This window comes from Thalia democratica, chromosome 5 (assembly GCF_965202585.1).
Source record: "Thalia democratica chromosome 5, ktThaDemo2.hap1.1, whole genome shotgun sequence".
Taxonomy (NCBI): domain Eukaryota; kingdom Metazoa; phylum Chordata; class Thaliacea; order Salpida; family Salpidae; genus Thalia; species Thalia democratica.
Genome location: NC_139169.1, coordinates 81271973 through 81290711, shown reverse-complemented (window position 1 = coordinate 81290711; position 18739 = coordinate 81271973). Strand labels below are relative to the sequence as shown.

Sequence of the window (18739 nt, the reverse complement as noted above, 5' to 3'; positions counted from 1 at the left end):
CAATAACTTAAAAGTATTTATCAATTATAAAATTAAAAATTGTATTAGTTTTGCTTTGATATAGAATAAATTATTTTCTTAAACCCAGTAAGACATATTCATAGGTGACACTTATCAATTCTTTAGAAATGTTTGAGAGACCATACCTTAAAAAGTAAAATATATTTGGAAAATATAAATAATGGGTATAGAATAAATTATTCTCTTAAACCTAGTAAGACAGACCCGATATTAAGTAGAAATAAATAAAAAATTAACCTACAAATTTTTTGTAGGTTTACTAGTTTTTTTCTTCTGTGACTAGTTTCAATAAAAGTTATAAGTAGCCAACATAATTTTATTAAGAAAAATATATTCTGTGGAAACACTTCTTAAGCTAATATGTCAGTTAAGTTTAAAATTTACAAAAAGCTGACTAACTTTTTTATACGTATTACACCAATGTTGCAACTTGTTTAAATGTATATTTTTCGTGTAATTCAATTTTATTTTAAGTTTTTTTGTTATTTTCATCTATTACTAATGTATATATTTACTAAGTGTATATAAAATATTTGCATATCTAGTTATCTACTTATGATTAATCTAATAAAATGTGATATTTTTATATTCAATTACAGGTCATTACTGTACTTTAAGAAAGTTCATTTCAGAACTTTAAACATCTTTTAATTTTAGTATTGTTTCAGGAGTTCTTAAAAATAATAATAATATACTATTTCTTGTTTCAGAGGAACTCTTGTAGTTAATAATAAGCTTTTGTTAAATATTTGTTTCGATATAATGTTCGTAGTAGTTTTGTTGAAGTAGTATATTGAAAACCTGATGTAATGAAAGATTATCTAACCAGTTATACTTAGATGATACCTGATGATGTCCATAAAATTTAAGTATGTATTTCTGTGTCTTAAACTCACCATTATTAAAATATCTAAATTAAACTGTCCTGAGTATACTAAGTGTGGAAACCCTGTAGTGTTACACTAACTAACCAACTTAGAATGAACTAACTAATTTTTTGATTAAGTCTTTTTTTGTTTGTATATTTTCGTAGGTCCTTTTTCAAGATACCCTTATTACCACTACTCTTTCATATTCATTAGGTCAATTTGAGCCATTTTGTTCAATTCGACATTCAATCAAATAATTCACCGCACACAAGGAGGTTGCAACTATTTACTTCGCAAAAGATAAATTTTATATATCTTGTAAGAGAAGATAAATTTTATATAAAGTACCTTTTTTGTTGCTGTTTTAGTTTGATGCTATAAGAAACCAATAAATTACAGACTGTGGTCATTCATATTTGAAAAAATAAATTTATTGTAAAATAAATATAACAAGAAACTTACAGTATGATAAAATTCTATAAAATAAAGATGACTTAAAAAAACTACATCTTTGTTTATCTTCGAAAATAACAATATAGAGCAAAATTAATTAGCTCCAACTGGCTTAAAGCAAAGAAGCTTCTTTTTTTGTGCTGACTATGTATGTGATTTCCCACCTACAAAAACATTGAATATGCGAAATTCAAAGGTCAGGGCAACAGATGCACCCTAATAACCACTAAACAGACTTAAATTTGTTATATATTAGTTTATAAACAACAATTTTACAACTTCATCATTTATCTTAGGAATTCTCGATACATTACATTTTTCTATAAAATTTTAGATTAATAACAAATTATTCGAGTCTAACAATCATTTAACTATTTTACAATTAATGTTTGTAAAAATAACTATTTTCGTAATAACTTATTTTTGTCTGTTAAACTTTTTTTAGTGATATGAAAAGTACAATCACATACCTGCTCAGTTAAATATTTTCAAAAATAAATTTTTGAAGATTAAACATTGTTTTTATAAAAAGAAATTAAGTATCTTTAACGTTAGTTTACGGCAGAGATTTGTTTGGCTAAAGTTTCGTTGTAAAATATATTTTTCCATGCAGAAAGCCTCTCTGAGTATATCGTTCTAAAAATTTAAATATCTTTTACAAGACTAAGTGCATGATGATAAAAAGTAAGAAACTAAAACATTTACAACCATTAGATGTTCAAAAATGTAAATTGTCACAGCTTTATTTTACTGAGCAAAATTTTATTTTCTTTGCTGAATATTTATAAACAAAAATTAAGTTTATTTCAAAGATTCAGTTGTTCAATTATGAATAGCTAGTTAAACCTATTTTAGGTAATTTTTGTAAAGTATTAAAGTCTTGTTCTTTTTGTACAACAAAATCACACATAATTTGGACATCGAAATAGTTTTTTTGTAGTATACTAATGAGCTAATGACAGAAAACTGTTCAATTCAAAAAATTAAACACTAAACTTTTAAAATTATATTTTTTTAGCTAATATTTACAGCGATATTGTAAACATATGTTTGCAAAAAAATTTAAGCAAATATATATTTTGAAGTTAGTTTTAGTCAATAGCTTGTTGCTAAACATTATTAAAAATTAATTTGTTTTCCTGACTAAAAATACAGTATTGTAAAACTTTAATTTTTACTGAGAATTACTACTTCTATAGTTTATTGAATAAAAAATTTAAATAAATTAAATAAAATTAAAAAAAATTGGTCCCAGGACCTGGTGCACGAAAAAACCTTTGGGTCATCGAGTCGCGCACCACTTGGATACCTTTTAACATCTTGTCCAGGACAAAAAAAAAGTTTTTATTTAAGAAGATCTCAGCACACAGCAAAGTCTTATTAAAATGGTAGAGTTGATAAAGTAAGTGTCTGTAGGCTTGCATCAATAATTCATAAGCAATTGTCCTGGACATAACATAAAACGTAATGAATGAAAATGGTGTTTGACTGTAATAAAAATAATGTATGACTCCATAATATTTTTTTTTTCGTACACTAGGTCGTTGGAGCAAATTTTTCCCTGGAGTCCAGGGAAAAATTTGCTCCAACGACCTGGACCAGGGCCTGGACCAACGAGCCACTTGCAAGCTTCGATAAGCGCACATTTTTATACGCATTGTTACGTCATAAAAGCCGCAAATTCGCGAGCACATTGTATTAGCTATAAAAACGCTGTTAATGATATTTCAGCGTGCGGTCCTATGGTGTAATGGTTAGCACACAGGACTCTGAATCCTGTGATCCGAGTTCAAGTCTCGGTAGGACCTAGCTTTTCTATTTTAAACAAGATACACAATTGCATTTGTCTTATTTAAACATTGCATTTAATAACCTTTATTGAAACCAAAGCTTTTATTAACAATTATAAAAAATAAAACTTGTTTTTAGAATTTGTTTTTTTTTTTTCTATTTAAAAAATTTTTGTATTTAATTTAAATTTTCTGATGTAAACCAAATATTTTATGTTACCTTTGAACTTAATTTAATAACTTTTTAGATAGACGATGGTATAGTTAAAAATAGTGGAAAATTTATGTTACTGGATCGAATGCTTCCAGTACTTAAACAACATGGACACAAAGTATGAATTTTTTATTTTATAGAATTTTGAAGATAAAGCGTAGTTATAATATTACTAAATACTTACTTTCATTAACAGTTGCGTATTTAGTTTTAATTTTTGAAACAGAAAACATGTTTTAAATATTTAAACAATATTTTACTTACAGTAACATACACCTTAATAAGTTAAATACTTAAATAAACCCATTTTTTTCACAATTAATTTTGTAAGAAAAATACTTTTTAAAGTAGTTTATTAAATAAAGATAGATTTTTTCTACACTGTATTCGAAATCAGATAATTGTAAAAGGGCTTAAGATACTAAATTGCTATTAAAATTTTTCTGAGTACTAATTTAAATTTTTAGTTTTGAAAAAAAAAAATTAAAAAATTAAGACAAATAAAAGTATATATTATTAATATTAGATGTATTTTTTGACATATAGTGTTATAAATTTTACATTAACTTCTATATTAAATAATTGAAATATTACTTCAGCTAATAAAGTTAAAAGTAAGTTTTAATTTCTCAAACGTTTTGTAAAATAAAAATGTTTTGGAGCTGTCAAGTAACAGAGTATAACTTTAATTAAATAAAGAATGCTTTCAAATTTTAGGTACTTATGCTCAGTCAAATAATACGAATTTTAGATGTTTTAAATAAGTATTTAATTTTATTATATTTTATAGGTGTTAATATTCAGTCAACTGACCCGTATTTTAAATGTTTTAGAGGAATTTTTAGACCTGAGAAGTTACAATTACGTAAGATTTTATGGAAGCACTAAACCAGATGACAAATTTGTTTTGGTTTGTTTGATTGTTATATTATAAAATAGTTTACAATTTTTTTACAATTTTTTATGTTTATCGCTTTTATATAGATTTTTCTATCATTATCAACTTAGTTTAAGTGGCTAAAAATTAAAGTTTAAATTGAAACATCTGTTTTTAAATATGTTAATATTTATGAAACAAACAAAACCCTGTGTTTTTAGTTTTTTATATTTCTTAATCAAAGATTTTCTAATGATAAATAATTGGGACACAAGTACATACATGTATTGTATGTGAAGGTGATTATTTATAATAAAAATAAAAATGTTTGTAAATTTAAAAGTAGTAATTGTAACAAAATAATTAAAATATTATTTATCAGGTGGATTCCTTCAACAGAGACAGGAATATTTTTCATTTTTTTTCTTTCAACTAGAGCCGGAGGTCTTGGAATTAATTTGACTGCAGCAGACACTGTCATTTTATTCGATAGTGACTGGGTTTGTTTCTTTAATAAATTATAAGTTGTTATAATTCTATACTGTTATTATATTTAGTTCGGACTGGGTTAGTTTTTGTTTGTTTCGAAAATATAGTTTTAAATAAAAAAAAATCATTGTGAATGTTTTAATCAATCCAGAATTTTTTGATCTTCTAACAAAGAAAAATTATATTTTTACTGCGACTATTTTTCATATAACATTAAATATTATGAGATACTTTTTTTGTTGCTAAATATAGTTTTGCTATAAAGTTCTAAACTTTAACTTAAATAAATAAGATTTAAACTTATTAAAAAAAAATTTTCCACAAAACTAGCGCAATATAGACGAATAAATATAAAAATAATATAAAAATATTGTGACTCATAATTATGACGTCACAGAACCCGCAGAACGACATGCAGGCGTCGGACAGGTGCCACCGCATCGGACAAGAGCGCCCCGTGGTGGTGTACAAGCTGGTTACCATGGAAACGGTTGACGAGAGGGTCGTTGTCAGGGCGCAGAACAAGAGGGCGTTGGAAAAAGCCGTCATCAGCAATGTTTGTTTGTTTTAAATTAATAACCTATTTTATTATTATCTAATTAAATTACGTTATCAGTAAAGTTGGTTTATTTGTTTAAAACAGAATCTAGTTTATTTAAATTTTCATAAGTTAGTTGTAAAAAGCTTTCATCAGCAATGTTGGATAAAAAATATTTTCAACTAATTTTTGGTAGTTATTCGTTTTATTATTAGTTTTAGTAAATATTGAAGCGGAAGTATTTCAAAACCTTCGGTTATCTTTAAAGTTTAACTAAAAAGTTTAACTTAATAAAATTCAATGAAATTGATAAGTGTAATTTGTATGATGAAAAGACCTTCTGTTTAGAAAAAATGTTATTTGTTATACTCGATTCTAACAATTTACTAACAAAAGCTTAATGAATATTTCATAAAATTAATTTACTGATGTAAATAAGAAAAAGGCGTCGTCGGCAGGATTCGAACCTGCGCGGGCAGAGCCCAATTGATTTCTAGTCAATCGCCTTAACCACTCGGCCACAACGACTTGCAATGAGGGCATGTCAATGATATTATAAAGATGATTTTTGTAGATTACTTTAGTAAACTTTAATATTTCATGCTAATAGAAAATAGGCTCTTAATTATAAAAAAAATTAGGATTAGAAGTTATTTAATACGTGAAAACTAAAAATTATATTTGTTTTACTATTAAAATGCAGATAACTTTTAGTATGGCGAGATGTAAATCAAGTTTGGAATTTTTTTATATCTTTAATGTATATAGTTTTAAAATAAAATATTATGATTATAACATTTTAATGAGGTATGAAACCTTTATAAACAGAAAAAATATATTTATGTCTTAGCTAGTTTAAAAAGTAAAACTAAAGTGTAAGTATTAACAAAAATGTTTCCGCCCGGGCTCGAACCGGGGACGTTTCGCGTGTTAGGCGAACGTGATAACCGCTACACTACGGAAACTTGTGATGAGGGCAAGTTTTATAAGATTATAAAGCATTGTGACGTATTAAAGCAGCTTCAACGAGTTTTGTGTGAAGTTGAATTCAACTTGTGGTATATTAAAGTTTATCTGCAAACCAGTCTTTATTCAAGTAATGAAAAAGTTTAAGCAAGGCCGTAGTTATAGCTTTTCAGAACTAGTTACCTTATAGATTGATAAAACTTTATACTTTATAAACTCACTGTTTTTCAATCAGCTAAATTTTGGGCCGTTTAATGTACACTTTTTTTTTATTATCAAAATGTTGATTACTAGAAAAACTTCTAGTAAAATAAGATAACTTTTATTTCGGTATTCACATTTAGGGTATTAGTCTAAAATATTTTTTAATTTCAAAATTTTCAATCATTTCAAAACTATAATGAAATAAAAGTGCTCCTGGTGAGGCTCGAACTCACAACCTCCGCATTTCTCCGATACTATCATATAAGTACGGCGCGCTAACCGATTGCGCCACAGGAGCTACGCATGTTGCTCGGCAACTATTGATTTTAAATCATTTTTTGTATGAATGAACAGTGTTTGATTTTAAAGCATGTAAACATCTTTTTTAAATAGCATGAGTTAATTTAGTAGGTGTAAGACGCCAAAAGTATTATGCAAATAGATTAAATTTTTCTATACTGCTTAATAGCATTCTTATATAAACATTTGTAGAACTTTATATATAAACATACATGTTTAAATGTTATTTTACATGTTTAAATTTGTTAAAGTAAATACTTGATGCTTTATAAATAAAACAGAGCCAATATATTTCAGATAAAAAATAATATTGTTTAAAAGCTTGAAACTATAATGTATATTACACTATTGTACAATTATTCGCAAATAAAAATTACAACAGTTTGCATTTTTTATATAATCATTTAATACTTGAGCCTTTCTTTAAATCCTTTTCAAAAGTTTAATTTAAATTATAAATGATGTTTTAAAAGAGTGATAAAAATAAAATTTAAACTGAATATGCAGTAGTTATGCAAGGTTATAATAAAATATTTCGTAATAATCAAACAAAATTTAAAATTTTTACTGACCAAAATCTTATTTTATATAATATTTTACATACTTTTTTCTCATTTTTATATATATATCAACTTTAATCCAGTTTCTTTACTTTTTTAATAAATATTTTGATAAGGTAGGTTAATTTATTCTATATTTTAGCTTAAAAAAAAATTCTAGTATTTCTACTGAACTTAAACACAAAAATTATCTAACGGAAAAATAGCTTTACTAACAACTTATCTGTTTTTGTTTTTAATTTTTACTTGTATACTTATCTTATATACTTGTTTTTAATTTATTTTTCATTAAAAAACAAACTCTCTTTCAGTCTTTTCGCTTCTTTTATTTCCTCATTAAATTTTCTTTCCTTCTCAAACCTCATTTCCAGCATCTTGATATACTCCAAATTCTCTCCCACTTTTTCGAACTTTATGTCGTCATAATTGCCCTGAAATGATGACAACTTTCATATATTAAGTATTTTGAATTATTTACATTGTTGTTACCCTGTGCCAAGAGATGTAATAGCACAGCGGTTCTTAACATGGAGTAAATTCCCTGGGAGAAAATTCCCTTGTTTTAAGGGGTAAATTTTCTTTATAACAAGTTATGTAAATTTGATAATGTATTTTTAATTTATAATTTAGTATTAAACTGTAATTTTTTTAAGTTAATTAAACTCTTTATATTTTACGATTATTTATTTTCAATGAGCTTAAAGTTCAAAAAATCTAACTAATCTTCTAAATTAAAAATTATTTTGTAGGTTGGGGTAAATTTGGTAATAACATTCCAAAAAGAAGTAAGTTTAGTAATAACCTTCCAAAAAGGTGTAAATTTATTAGTAATCTTCCAAAAAGTGCTAAAACACGTTAAAATCCACCCACGATCAAAATCCACTCAGTCAAATTCGAGAACCGCTTACCGATCGAGGGTAAGAGTTAGGAGTAACAGTGATAGTAGAGAATATATAAAAAACACAAAATTATATAAAATAAATTATTAAAAAATGAAAATAACAAAAATCGGGCATAAAATACAAATTTTGATAATATACCAAAAAAGGTTAAGAAGAAGCATATATTTTAAAATCTTGGAAAAGTTAAAAATTCATTATAGATGTTAAGTTTTATAATTTGTTCAGTTTTATTAGTTGATTATGCTTATTGTTTCTATCTTGATGAACTCCAGATTCTTCCCAGTTTCTCAAACCCTATGTCGTCATAATTGCCCTGGCGTCATAATTCATTTATTTATAACTTTCTTACTTGGATATTTTTGTTACGCTGTATGCACTTATTTTAAATTTTATTCTTTTATGAAGAATCCTTAAAACTATATCGTCATCAACGATCTAAAATAAGTCATAATCGAGTTTTTTTTTTCAATTAATGTAGTTATTCCATTGCTACCTAATAAATGCGTTTATTTTCAAATATTTTCAAAATACAAATTTAGACTTTTTATAAAACATGTCAGAACAATTCCCAGATTAATTTAATAAAAAACTTATAATCATTATCAATTTTTTAACTTTTGTGGCTTCGCGCCGCTCGTACAATACTTCCTCTTCCTCGTCTGACGTAACAATATCCTTGTGTGACGTAACCATATCTTTGTGTGACGTAACAGAAGCTTCATCTTCTTCCGTTTGTGACGTCATATCTGTATTGTCTTCTTGCCTCGTTTGGACGTCTTTTATTGCCAAAACTAAAATAAATAATTGATATATAGTCTAAATAAATTGCTTTATGTTTTAATTAATTTAAAAAGTTTTAACAAGGTAGAAAACTTTTTCAGCTATAAAACTACTATTTTATTTACTTTAACAGCTTGATAGCTTTTTTTAAACAAATTAAAATGTTTTTTGATACTTGTTATGTATACATTAGAACTAGTTTTAAAACTTATTTATATTTTATTTTAGCCTAAAAACTTAAATGTTCACCAAATTAATATTTGTTTAGATTTTAACTTATTATTTGTTAATACTTATCTATATTAACTTTCTCAACATTCTTTTAATTTAATAATTAGTGAATTAGTATTCAAATATTATTTAAGTTAATTTACTTTCTCCGTGTTCTTATAATTTTATAATTAATTAATTATTATTTAAATATTTTTTTTACTTACTTTCTCCATATTCTTATAATTTAATAATTAATTAGTATTTAAATATTAATTAAGTTAATTTACTTTCTCCGTGTTCTTCTGATTCAACAATTAGTTAATTAGTATTTAAATATTATTTAAGTTAATTTACTTTTTCCACGTTCTTCAAATTTAAAAATTAGTTAATTAGTATTAAATATTATTTAAGTTAATTTACTTTCTCCGTGTTCTTCTAACTTTCCTCTGACGTCAACAACATTTTCATCGTCTTGGTAATAACCGACCTATCAAACATAAAATTAATTATTTCATATAAAATATTTGAATAATAATAACTAACCTATAACAATTTAAAATTTTGTCACAACTCTAATTAATTATTTTTATTTAAAATGTTTCTTTTTTGTTTAATATCATACATAAAATTTTTTAGCTTATTTGAATAATTCTAACTAATAGTTTTAACAACACATTTAAATAATATGATTCAAATATTGGCAAACTTCGTATTTTGTTTGAGTCTAAATAATTTTTTAGTTATTTTTATTCGAAAGTTTTTTACTAAATTTTTATTTACTTTAAACTAACAGTTTTAACAACACAATCGACAATTTTGTCCAAGCACTGGCAAACTTCGTATTTTGTTTTAACATCAACCGAGTTTTTAGACATCAGAAAATTTCTTACCGTATGGTGGCGCTGTTTGTTAAAATCATTATTAATTTGAATAACTGTTTAGACTTATACGCACTATTTTTATCACTTTTAATTATTGTGAGGTTAGATAAATATATAAATAAATAATAAATACTCAAGTGAAACTATATGGTGCACAAAAAATATGTTTGATTGTAAAACAACACAAGTCAATTTAATTATATAAAAAATGAAAACAAAATTGAAAAAAAGAAATATTTTAAACGTAATAAACAAAAAAGTGCCGCCAGAGAGGATTGAACTCTCGACCGCTGGTTTACAAGACCAGCGCTCTGCCACTGAGCTATGGCGGCTTGTATTTCAATTGTAACAGTCAAATTATAAATAGTTGTATATTGTTACGTCACAATGCAAGTGATTTCATTGCTTGTTTTGCATAAGAAGTTATTTTCTCAAGCAGCTGAAGAATGAAATTCTAACTGTACAGCACCAATATTTATTTGAGTTTAATTTTTCATGACAAGTGCTTTTCTAATATCTTTTTTTTTAATTAATCAAAATTTTGTCAGTTTACTTACCTATATATCGTGTTAATATTATTAAAGTTTAAACTCAGATTATTAAACTTTGTCGTAAATTATTGTATAAGTTTTGACGCAATTCAAAGTTATCAATTTCCCTTGACTTATACATTATCTTAAGAATAGGTTTACTTTGAAAATAAGTATAATTAGTATATTATAGATATTTCATAATAATTACGTGTAAAAAGTGTGTTTAATATATTGTTTACATTTTAACCTTTGAAAGAGTATAGCTTAAATAATGATGTTTAAAAACAAATTTTTGACCTATTTTAAAGTTAAATTATATAAGAAATTGCTAATAGTACATCAAGGTTAAATCATCAAACTAGCAAACCAGTAACAAAAAGCGTGCCTCGAGTGAGGATCGAACTCACGACCTTGAGATTATGAGACTCACGCGCTGCCTACTGCGCCATCGAGGCTACGGTAGAACCAATAATATTGTGTTTATATTGAGGTTTGCTTACGTTTGTGACGTAATAATGCAACTTAATATGACATCAAAAAAAAACGAGGCACCACCGAGATTCGAACTCGGGATCTCCTGTTTACTAGACAGGCGCTTTAACCAACTAAGCCATGGCGCCGCACATTTGACAACAAAAAGCCGAGTTTATAAATACATAAGTACTTTATTTGCTCATTAACAATTGACTTGTATAAACTTGTAGTTTGCTTAAATAATGATATGATGTACATTTTATTTATCTAAAATTTTTATTAATGTTTTACAGTGTAATAAACTAAGTTTATTTAATTTAAGTTGTTATCTTTTAAGTTCCATATGTAATTCGCTAGTTCTGTTGTGTGTCTTTTGTTAACCACAAATCACAAACAGAAACCACAAATCATCATTCAACAATATTAACAAAAGACACACAACAGAACTAGCGTATTACATATGGAACTTAAAAGATAACAATACAGACTACAAAATTAAATAGGAAATATTAAACAGGACAAAATCTAAATTCAATACTAAATTCGGCTGCAAACTTTGTAACTTAGAAAAAATAGAAATCGAAAAGTCAGATAAGAACGTAACACTAAACAAGAAAAGCGAAAGACAAAACATATGCATCCATTATCAAAAACACTTTTTTAACAAAATTAAAACCAACTAAATATTAAAACAAAATAAAATCGAAGCGGCAAACACGAGTATTTTATAACATTTTTCCCAACAGTCTAAAAAACTTTTTCTAATAGCTTAAAACATTTTTCCAAAATAACCTTTTAAAACTTTCTTAAAAAGCATAAAATAACATTCACAGCGTATTTCAAATTCAGCTAATCGTACAATAAACTGTACTATTACTACGTCACGATTATTATAAAAATTCTAAAATCGAAATTTCTGTCCATTATCATAATAAACTGTAACTTACTGACGATCACATGAAATTTTACATTTCAATGTGTGAAACAGCTGTTTAAATTATAGTTTTTATATAATTAGATAAAAATATATAACTGTTCAAAATATAGTTTTAATTGTTTGCTAACAAAAGATCCTAGTGAAGTAACTTCACCGGAATATAAATAAAAACAAATTATACAGTAATCTTCCTTTATTCTACCAACATATGTTTCTGTGTGTCAACGAATCAACACACTTCAACTGGGTTGTTAATAGGAAAGATAACTCTTTCCTAATTAGTTATTTTTCCTATTAACAACCCAGTTGAAGTGTGTTGATTCGTTGACACACAGAAACATATGTTGGTAGAATAAAGGAAGATTACTGTATAATTTGTTTGATAAAAATATATATATATATACATATATATACATATATATACGTTTCTTGTTAAAGTTACATGTGAACAGAATATTTAAGTAAATATTGTTTACTTATATAATAAACTAAAGTATTTTATAATACTTTGCAATAAATTTTTGACTTTTTAATAAGTTTATTTTAAATAAAATTGCAAATTCAATTACAACTGCTTATTGTAACAACTTTTTGTTGTTTGTATTGATCCTTATTAACTTACTTTTATGAATAACAAAGCAATTTATAAAATTACATATTTTTTTTTATAAACTAAAAAGTTTGGCCTCACCATTTACCAAATTTAAACAAAATTTGTTACTGAGTTGTGTGAAACACTCTTATTCAACATCAGTAAAACTATAGTGGTACAATAAAAAAGGTGTGGCAGCAGTGGGATTCGAACCCACGCCTCCGAGGAGACTGGAGCCTTAATCCAGCGCCTTAGACCGCTCGGCCATGCTACCACTTGGTAACAAGCGATATGTGAAAATTATAAACTAAAGCTTAATTTTACTTATATCTAGTGAGAATGTGCAAACGTTTTTAAGTAAATGAGATAATTTTTAAAATAAAATATCAAACTTAGTATATACTATGTTTTTGAGTAATGTTTTTATAGTTTGCAAGACGAGCTACTTAGTCATAACTTTGTCCAGACAAAAAGTTAGTTCAATATGTTTTTTTATATAATAAGCAACAAGTACATAAAATATTACTATTTTTATATAATAATAGCAATAAACAACCTCAATTTTTAAAACTTTGTTTTAGTTTGATACAATATTTTATTGCTGGGTGTACAATACTTAGCTTTAATACTTTTCCAACTTTTCTAAACACTTTTTTCTAATAATTAAATATGAACTGTAGAATGTAAATAAGTAAGTTTTTTAAACAACTACTAGTACTAGTGAACTTCTAGTAAAAAAATATTTCATAACCTATTAAGTTTTTACTAGTTTTGATTGGAACTAGAACAAGTTTACAAATATGGATTATTATAATAGTATTTACAAGGTATATTACAAACTAATATTTTTTTAGTTTTAAAAACCAGTATAAAAAAGTTTAAAACGAACAAATATTTACAATAATAAACTAAAAATTCATAATTAAGTATAAGAACAGTGTAAGTATACAAATAAAATAAACAAAACGGGCTCGTCCGGGATTTGAACCCGGGACTTCTCGCACCCAAAGCGAGAATCATACCCCTAGACCAACGAGCCACTTGTAAACTTCGACAAGCGCGTATTTTTATAGTATTGTTACGTCATAAACGCCGTGAATTCATATGCGCGTTGTATTAGCCATATAATAACTGTTAACAACATTTCAGCGTGCGGTCCTATGGTGTAATGGTCAGCACACAGGACTGTGATCCAAGTGCAAGTCTCGGTAGGACCTTTATTGCTATTTTAGCGTAAGTTTTTTATTTAATGCAAACTTTTTAAGTATCTACATCTTAACTTCTCATAAATTATCTTCTGACCGAAATAAAAGCGGCAAAAATACTTAGTTTAATATTATTTACAAATACCTAGCACAACGTGCCTGGTTAATTAAAATGTAAAAAAACTGTTTCTTATAACTGACTTTTATTTTTACAAGCTGCAGCTTTAAATTAAAGTTTGTTTATAAGAATTCAAATAGTATAAACTTATTATAAAAAGTAGTTTGTCTAATAATGAAACTGTAGTGACTTTGCATTTATTCACTCAGTATGATAAATACAAAAATAAACCAGTTGAAAATGTTAAAAAAACATTCAAGTTAAGGTTTTTAAAGACAGTTAAAAAGTTTAAAACTCACTGTGAACCGTTGCCAATTGAACTGCTTTGTGAATTTGATAAATCTTCTTTGAACTGTACAAAATATTGTAAGAGTTTATAAGTTTATAAATTATATTATAATAATACTTATACTTGTTAAAATATAAACGAATAGCTACTTGAAAACACTTAAACAATAAATAAAATGTAGTATTTAAAGGATAGTAAAAAAGTTAACTAGAAATATAAATTTTAAAAACATAATAAATAAATACAAAAATATTTTGAACAGGATATTTTTTATAAATAATTTTATTTAATTGCAATTTTATTCAACTTAAATTCAGAAGTTATTTTACTTAATTCTTTATTTAAGTTTAAATGCTTTAATAGTCTACACTTCTATGTTAATTACTAATTATTAACAATAAGAAAATCTTAAACAACTTTGAAAAGTTTAATTTTTTAATGTAAATAATTAAGGTACTTAAACTTGTGACTGGAAACAAAATTTTAACATTAAAGTTTTACAAAACAGTCATACTAAAAAAAAATTTTATATAATATTTTCATTAAAGATTTCAAATAAAACACTAAAAAACATAATTGTAGTAATTTTGTTTAAACTTTATAGTTTATCTGGTTAATAAAAACACTGATTAAATACAGTTGATACTATCATTCTTTAAAAAATATGTACTTACTTTTTTATTCTTAACATCTGTTGAATCCTTAGTAGCTCTGTTTAAATTTATTTTCAATATTATTAAAGAACAAACTTAAATACGAAACATTGTACATTAAAAACTTTTTTTTTATAACGTAGCAACTTTTGTTTAAATAAGATAGATTGTTATCTAAATAAAAAAAGTTTTTTATTGTTTTACAAATAATGAAAAAACTTAAACACAAAAAATGTACATTATTTTTTTTTAATTAGATTTGTTGTTCAAAGTATGTTAATTTTAGAATAAAGTGCTATGTTAAAACACAATTATATCTGTTCATAGTTATCTAAGTAAATTATCTTTTTCTATTTATGATTTCTTTTGAAATATTTGACCAAAAATCACAACCTTCTGTCTCTACAATTTGTAAACATTCAAAGTTGAATTGAACAAACTAATTTATAAACTTTTTAATTCTTTAATAAACACAAAAAAAAAACAGCCTAAACACCGTATAAAAGTTCGCTCAAAAACCTTTTAAACGTAAAAAGTAACTTAAAAATTTAAAATTAAATTAAATATTAATCAAATTAACAGTACTTTGAAACTTAGTTTAATAAACTTTAATAAAGAACTATGTAATTTATTATTTTTACTCAATTTAAGACAATTAAAAGCAACTAGTTAGTAACTAACGTTAAAATTATAATCTAACGGAAAAAGACTAATAAAAAATCTATGCAAAGTTGCTTCTCATTTTATAAAAAATCGTTTTATTTATCTTTTAAACATCGATGATAAACACATACAGACTATACATTTTCAATAACAAATACATATTCTTAATCTTGACCATTACAAAGAAAAATACTTTTAAAATTAAAACTACAAAACTATCTTCACCGACCTTTTTCGGGTTCACAGGTCGCAAAAAGATCTTGAGAATTGTTCAACCCTTCACAAACATCACCCTGGTCCTTATTTTCTTCTTCTTGGGAATTCCCCAAGCTCGAAACGCATCCCCAGTCGACCAGCGGCACGCTCGCTTTCAACACCACCGCCGTTTCGACGTTTTTCTTATGAATTATCTTTTTCTTCTAAAACACGTAACAAAAAGACTACCTCTATTGGAAATCTAAAAATATCAAACATGTCTGTAAACAAAAGAATAAAAAAACACATTTTTTTAGTTAATTAAATTAATGTGATGAAAAGAAACTAATTATCAAAATAATTTTTTGAATAATTATTTTTCAAATAAAAAAAATACATCGTATAGATTATCTTTTACATATAATAAAAAGCTTACGTATAAATTAATACATTTAAGTTCATGTTAACAATAATTATTTACATAACATAACTAATTATTTAAACAAAACTTGTAAAATCTAAATTCAAATATTAACAATAAAGATATCTATCACTAATTTTATTTTAATTGGTGCTTATGTTTTAGTTAAAAAAATAAGACATTTTAGTACAACATAAGTTATTTTATTGTTTATCTGTTTTATTGTCTATAATTGTTTTTACATAAATTAGGAGCTATTTTGTTATTACAAATATCGAAGTCTAAAAATATTATCAATTGAAAAAAAAATCAAGCACACACTTAGATATTTTTTTCAATTATTTTAATGAAACTTTTTTTCTAGTCCATGTGTACATTTTTAATTTTTTAGTAGGGAATAATTTAATTGCTTACTATAGTTTTCAGTAATTTTTTTAGTGTTCAATATCATTTTTTTCAATTTTTAATAAGCTATTGTAATTCATTTTATAATATTGGAAAATTTAAAAATTAGTGTTTGTTTTGAAATATAAACTGCAGTTCTCTTCAACTCTGAACATTTATATGTATTTAAAAGATATAATATATTTTAAACTTAGGCTATTAATTTTTTGGTAAAGTAAGTCAACTATAAATCAAAGTTTACAAAACATTTATTCCCTTAATTATTAAATGCATTTGTTGCTTAACAAACGTAAATAAACACAAAAAAATATGCGGGTTCAACAGGTTCCATAGTGTAGCGGTTATCACGTCTGCTTTACACGCAGAAGGTCGCGGGTTCGAGCCCCGCTGGAACCTTTTTATTTAAAGAGAAATATTATTAGAGTTAATTTCCAAAAGTTCTATATTGCTTATTTACCCATAAACTATGCTAGCTGCAGATATTTTTTTAAAGATCAAAACACATTAAAAAAATTTCTATTATAAAAATTAGGATTAAGAGATTGAGTGCTTAAACTGGTTTAGCTACGCGTGTAAAATTGACTATTACAACGCGTAGCTAAGAATTAAAAACTGTTTTACAAAAGTAAAAAATATTATATAAGCAAAACAATGCTAAAAACGTGCCTCGAGTGAGGATCGAACTCACGACCTTGAGATTATGAGACTCACGCGCTGCCTACTGCGCCATCGAGGCTACGGTAAATTGAACATTATTTTGATTATAATGAGGTTTGCTAACGTTTATGACGAAATAATATAACTCAATTCGCATTTAGAAAAAGCTTTAGTCAATTGAACTTTTGTGCCATTTAATTTACTTTATTTTTTCATTAATATTATTTAACTTTTTAAAAATGCTGATTAGTAGAATCTATTTCATTGTAGTAAAAACTACTAGTAAATTAAAAGAAGTATTCATTTAGGTTTTCACATTTAGGGCATTAGTCTAAAATATTTTTATAATTTAAACATTTTAACTATCATATTTACTACAACAAAATAAAAAGTGCTCCTGGTGAGGCTCGAACTCACAACCTCCGCATTTCTCCGACACTATCATATAAGTACGGCGCGCTAACCGATTGCGCCACAGGAGCTACACTTGTTACTAGGCAACCACTGTTTTTAAACCATACCTTGTATGAATAGACAATGTATGATTCTAATGCAATGTAAACATATTATTTTAATATACAAGCTTTACTTAAGTAGGCAAAAAAATAATTAAAAAGTTTTACTTATAACATTAATCCATCAGTAAAACCAAAAATAATATGCAACTAGTTTGAACTTGTATATATTACTTAATAGCATTCTTAAATAAACTAAAAATAATTAGTATTAATTATTTTTATCAATTAATTTAATTAATAATCTTAGAATAATTATTACACAAATGTTTATAAACTATTTGCATGTTACATGTTTAAATTTATTTAAGTAAATACTTGATGCTTTATAAATAAAACAGAGCCAATATATTTTAGATAAAAACTAATATTGTTTAACAGCTTGAAACTATAATGTATATTAATTACACTATTGTACAATTATTCGCAAATAAAAATTACAACAGTTTGCATTTTTAATTCAATTATAAATACTTGAGGCTTTTCTTAAGTCCTTTTCAATAGTTTGACTATATTAATTTACTTTCTCCGTGTTCTTCTAACTTTTCTCTGATGTCAACAACATTTTCATCGTCTTGGTAATAACCGACCTGAAAAATATTATTTAATATGAAATATTCGAATAATAATAACAAACCTATAACAATTTCAAAATTTGTCTCTAATTATTTTTATTTAAAGCGTATCTTTTTTGTTTGATATCGTACATAACATTTTTTTTATTGAATAACACTAATTTACAGTTTTAACAACACACTCAACAATGTATTAAAAACATTAACAAACTTCGTATTTTATTTGAGTATAAATAATTTTTTTCATTAGTTTTGTTTAAAAGTTTTTTTATTAAATTGTGATTTACTTTAAACTAACAGTTTTAACCACGCAATCACAGAGTTCGTGCGCGAACTTTTTTTCATTTAGCCTGACTGAGACCAATTTAGCCTGACCTTTTTTAAAGTAAGGAAAATCCTCTTTATAAGTCATTTTAGGTATTGGGGGTCTTGACCAGTACTATTGTAGTC

At 25.4% G+C, this 18739-nt stretch overlaps 1 protein-coding gene and 12 non-coding genes across 13 annotated transcripts; 3 read left to right on the top strand and 10 right to left on the bottom strand.

Moving 5' to 3' along the window:
• The first annotated feature begins 3079 nt into the window (after positions 1–3079).
• Positions 3080–3151, top strand: Trnaq-cug (transfer RNA glutamine (anticodon CUG)). The gene has a single exon. It is a non-coding gene; the product is annotated as a tRNA-Gln (tRNA).
• Positions 3152–3366: 215 nt separating this feature from the next.
• Positions 3367–5741, top strand: LOC145836959 (lymphoid-specific helicase-like; the record flags this gene model as incomplete). The annotated part of the gene is given in 5 exon segments (XM_082944727.1): positions 3367–3465; positions 4138–4251; positions 4626–4724; positions 5111–5269; positions 5691–5741. Coding segments are annotated over 5 exon segments (522 nt in total), but the record flags the coding sequence as incomplete, so codon positions are not given.
• Trnas-aga (transfer RNA serine (anticodon AGA)) lies at positions 5698–5779 on the bottom strand. Its single transcript has one exon. It is a non-coding gene; the product is annotated as a tRNA-Ser (tRNA).
• Positions 5780–6143: 364 nt separating this feature from the next.
• Trnav-aac (transfer RNA valine (anticodon AAC)) lies at positions 6144–6216 on the bottom strand. The gene has a single exon. It is a non-coding gene; the product is annotated as a tRNA-Val (tRNA).
• A 413-nt stretch (positions 6217–6629) lies between these two features.
• Trnai-uau (transfer RNA isoleucine (anticodon UAU)) lies at positions 6630–6719 on the bottom strand. Its single transcript is given in 2 exon segments — positions 6630–6665; positions 6682–6719. It is a non-coding gene; the product is annotated as a tRNA-Ile (tRNA).
• A 3598-nt stretch (positions 6720–10317) lies between these two features.
• Positions 10318–10389, bottom strand: Trnat-ugu (transfer RNA threonine (anticodon UGU)). The gene has a single exon. It is a non-coding gene; the product is annotated as a tRNA-Thr (tRNA).
• A 583-nt stretch (positions 10390–10972) lies between these two features.
• Positions 10973–11045, bottom strand: Trnam-cau (transfer RNA methionine (anticodon CAU)). The gene has a single exon. It is a non-coding gene; the product is annotated as a tRNA-Met (tRNA).
• A 91-nt stretch (positions 11046–11136) lies between these two features.
• Trnat-agu (transfer RNA threonine (anticodon AGU)) lies at positions 11137–11210 on the bottom strand. The gene has a single exon. It is a non-coding gene; the product is annotated as a tRNA-Thr (tRNA).
• Positions 11211–12785: 1575 nt separating this feature from the next.
• Positions 12786–12867, bottom strand: Trnal-aag (transfer RNA leucine (anticodon AAG)). Its single transcript has one exon. It is a non-coding gene; the product is annotated as a tRNA-Leu (tRNA).
• A 693-nt stretch (positions 12868–13560) lies between these two features.
• On the bottom strand, positions 13561–13632 carry Trnap-ugg (transfer RNA proline (anticodon UGG)). The gene has a single exon. It is a non-coding gene; the product is annotated as a tRNA-Pro (tRNA).
• Positions 13633–16865: 3233 nt separating this feature from the next.
• Positions 16866–16938, top strand: Trnav-uac (transfer RNA valine (anticodon UAC)). Its single transcript has one exon. It is a non-coding gene; the product is annotated as a tRNA-Val (tRNA).
• A 267-nt stretch (positions 16939–17205) lies between these two features.
• On the bottom strand, positions 17206–17278 carry Trnam-cau (transfer RNA methionine (anticodon CAU)). The gene has a single exon. It is a non-coding gene; the product is annotated as a tRNA-Met (tRNA).
• Positions 17279–17591: 313 nt separating this feature from the next.
• Positions 17592–17681, bottom strand: Trnai-uau (transfer RNA isoleucine (anticodon UAU)). The gene is given in 2 exon segments: positions 17592–17627; positions 17644–17681. It is a non-coding gene; the product is annotated as a tRNA-Ile (tRNA).
• Positions 17682–18739: the final 1058 nt, after the last annotated feature.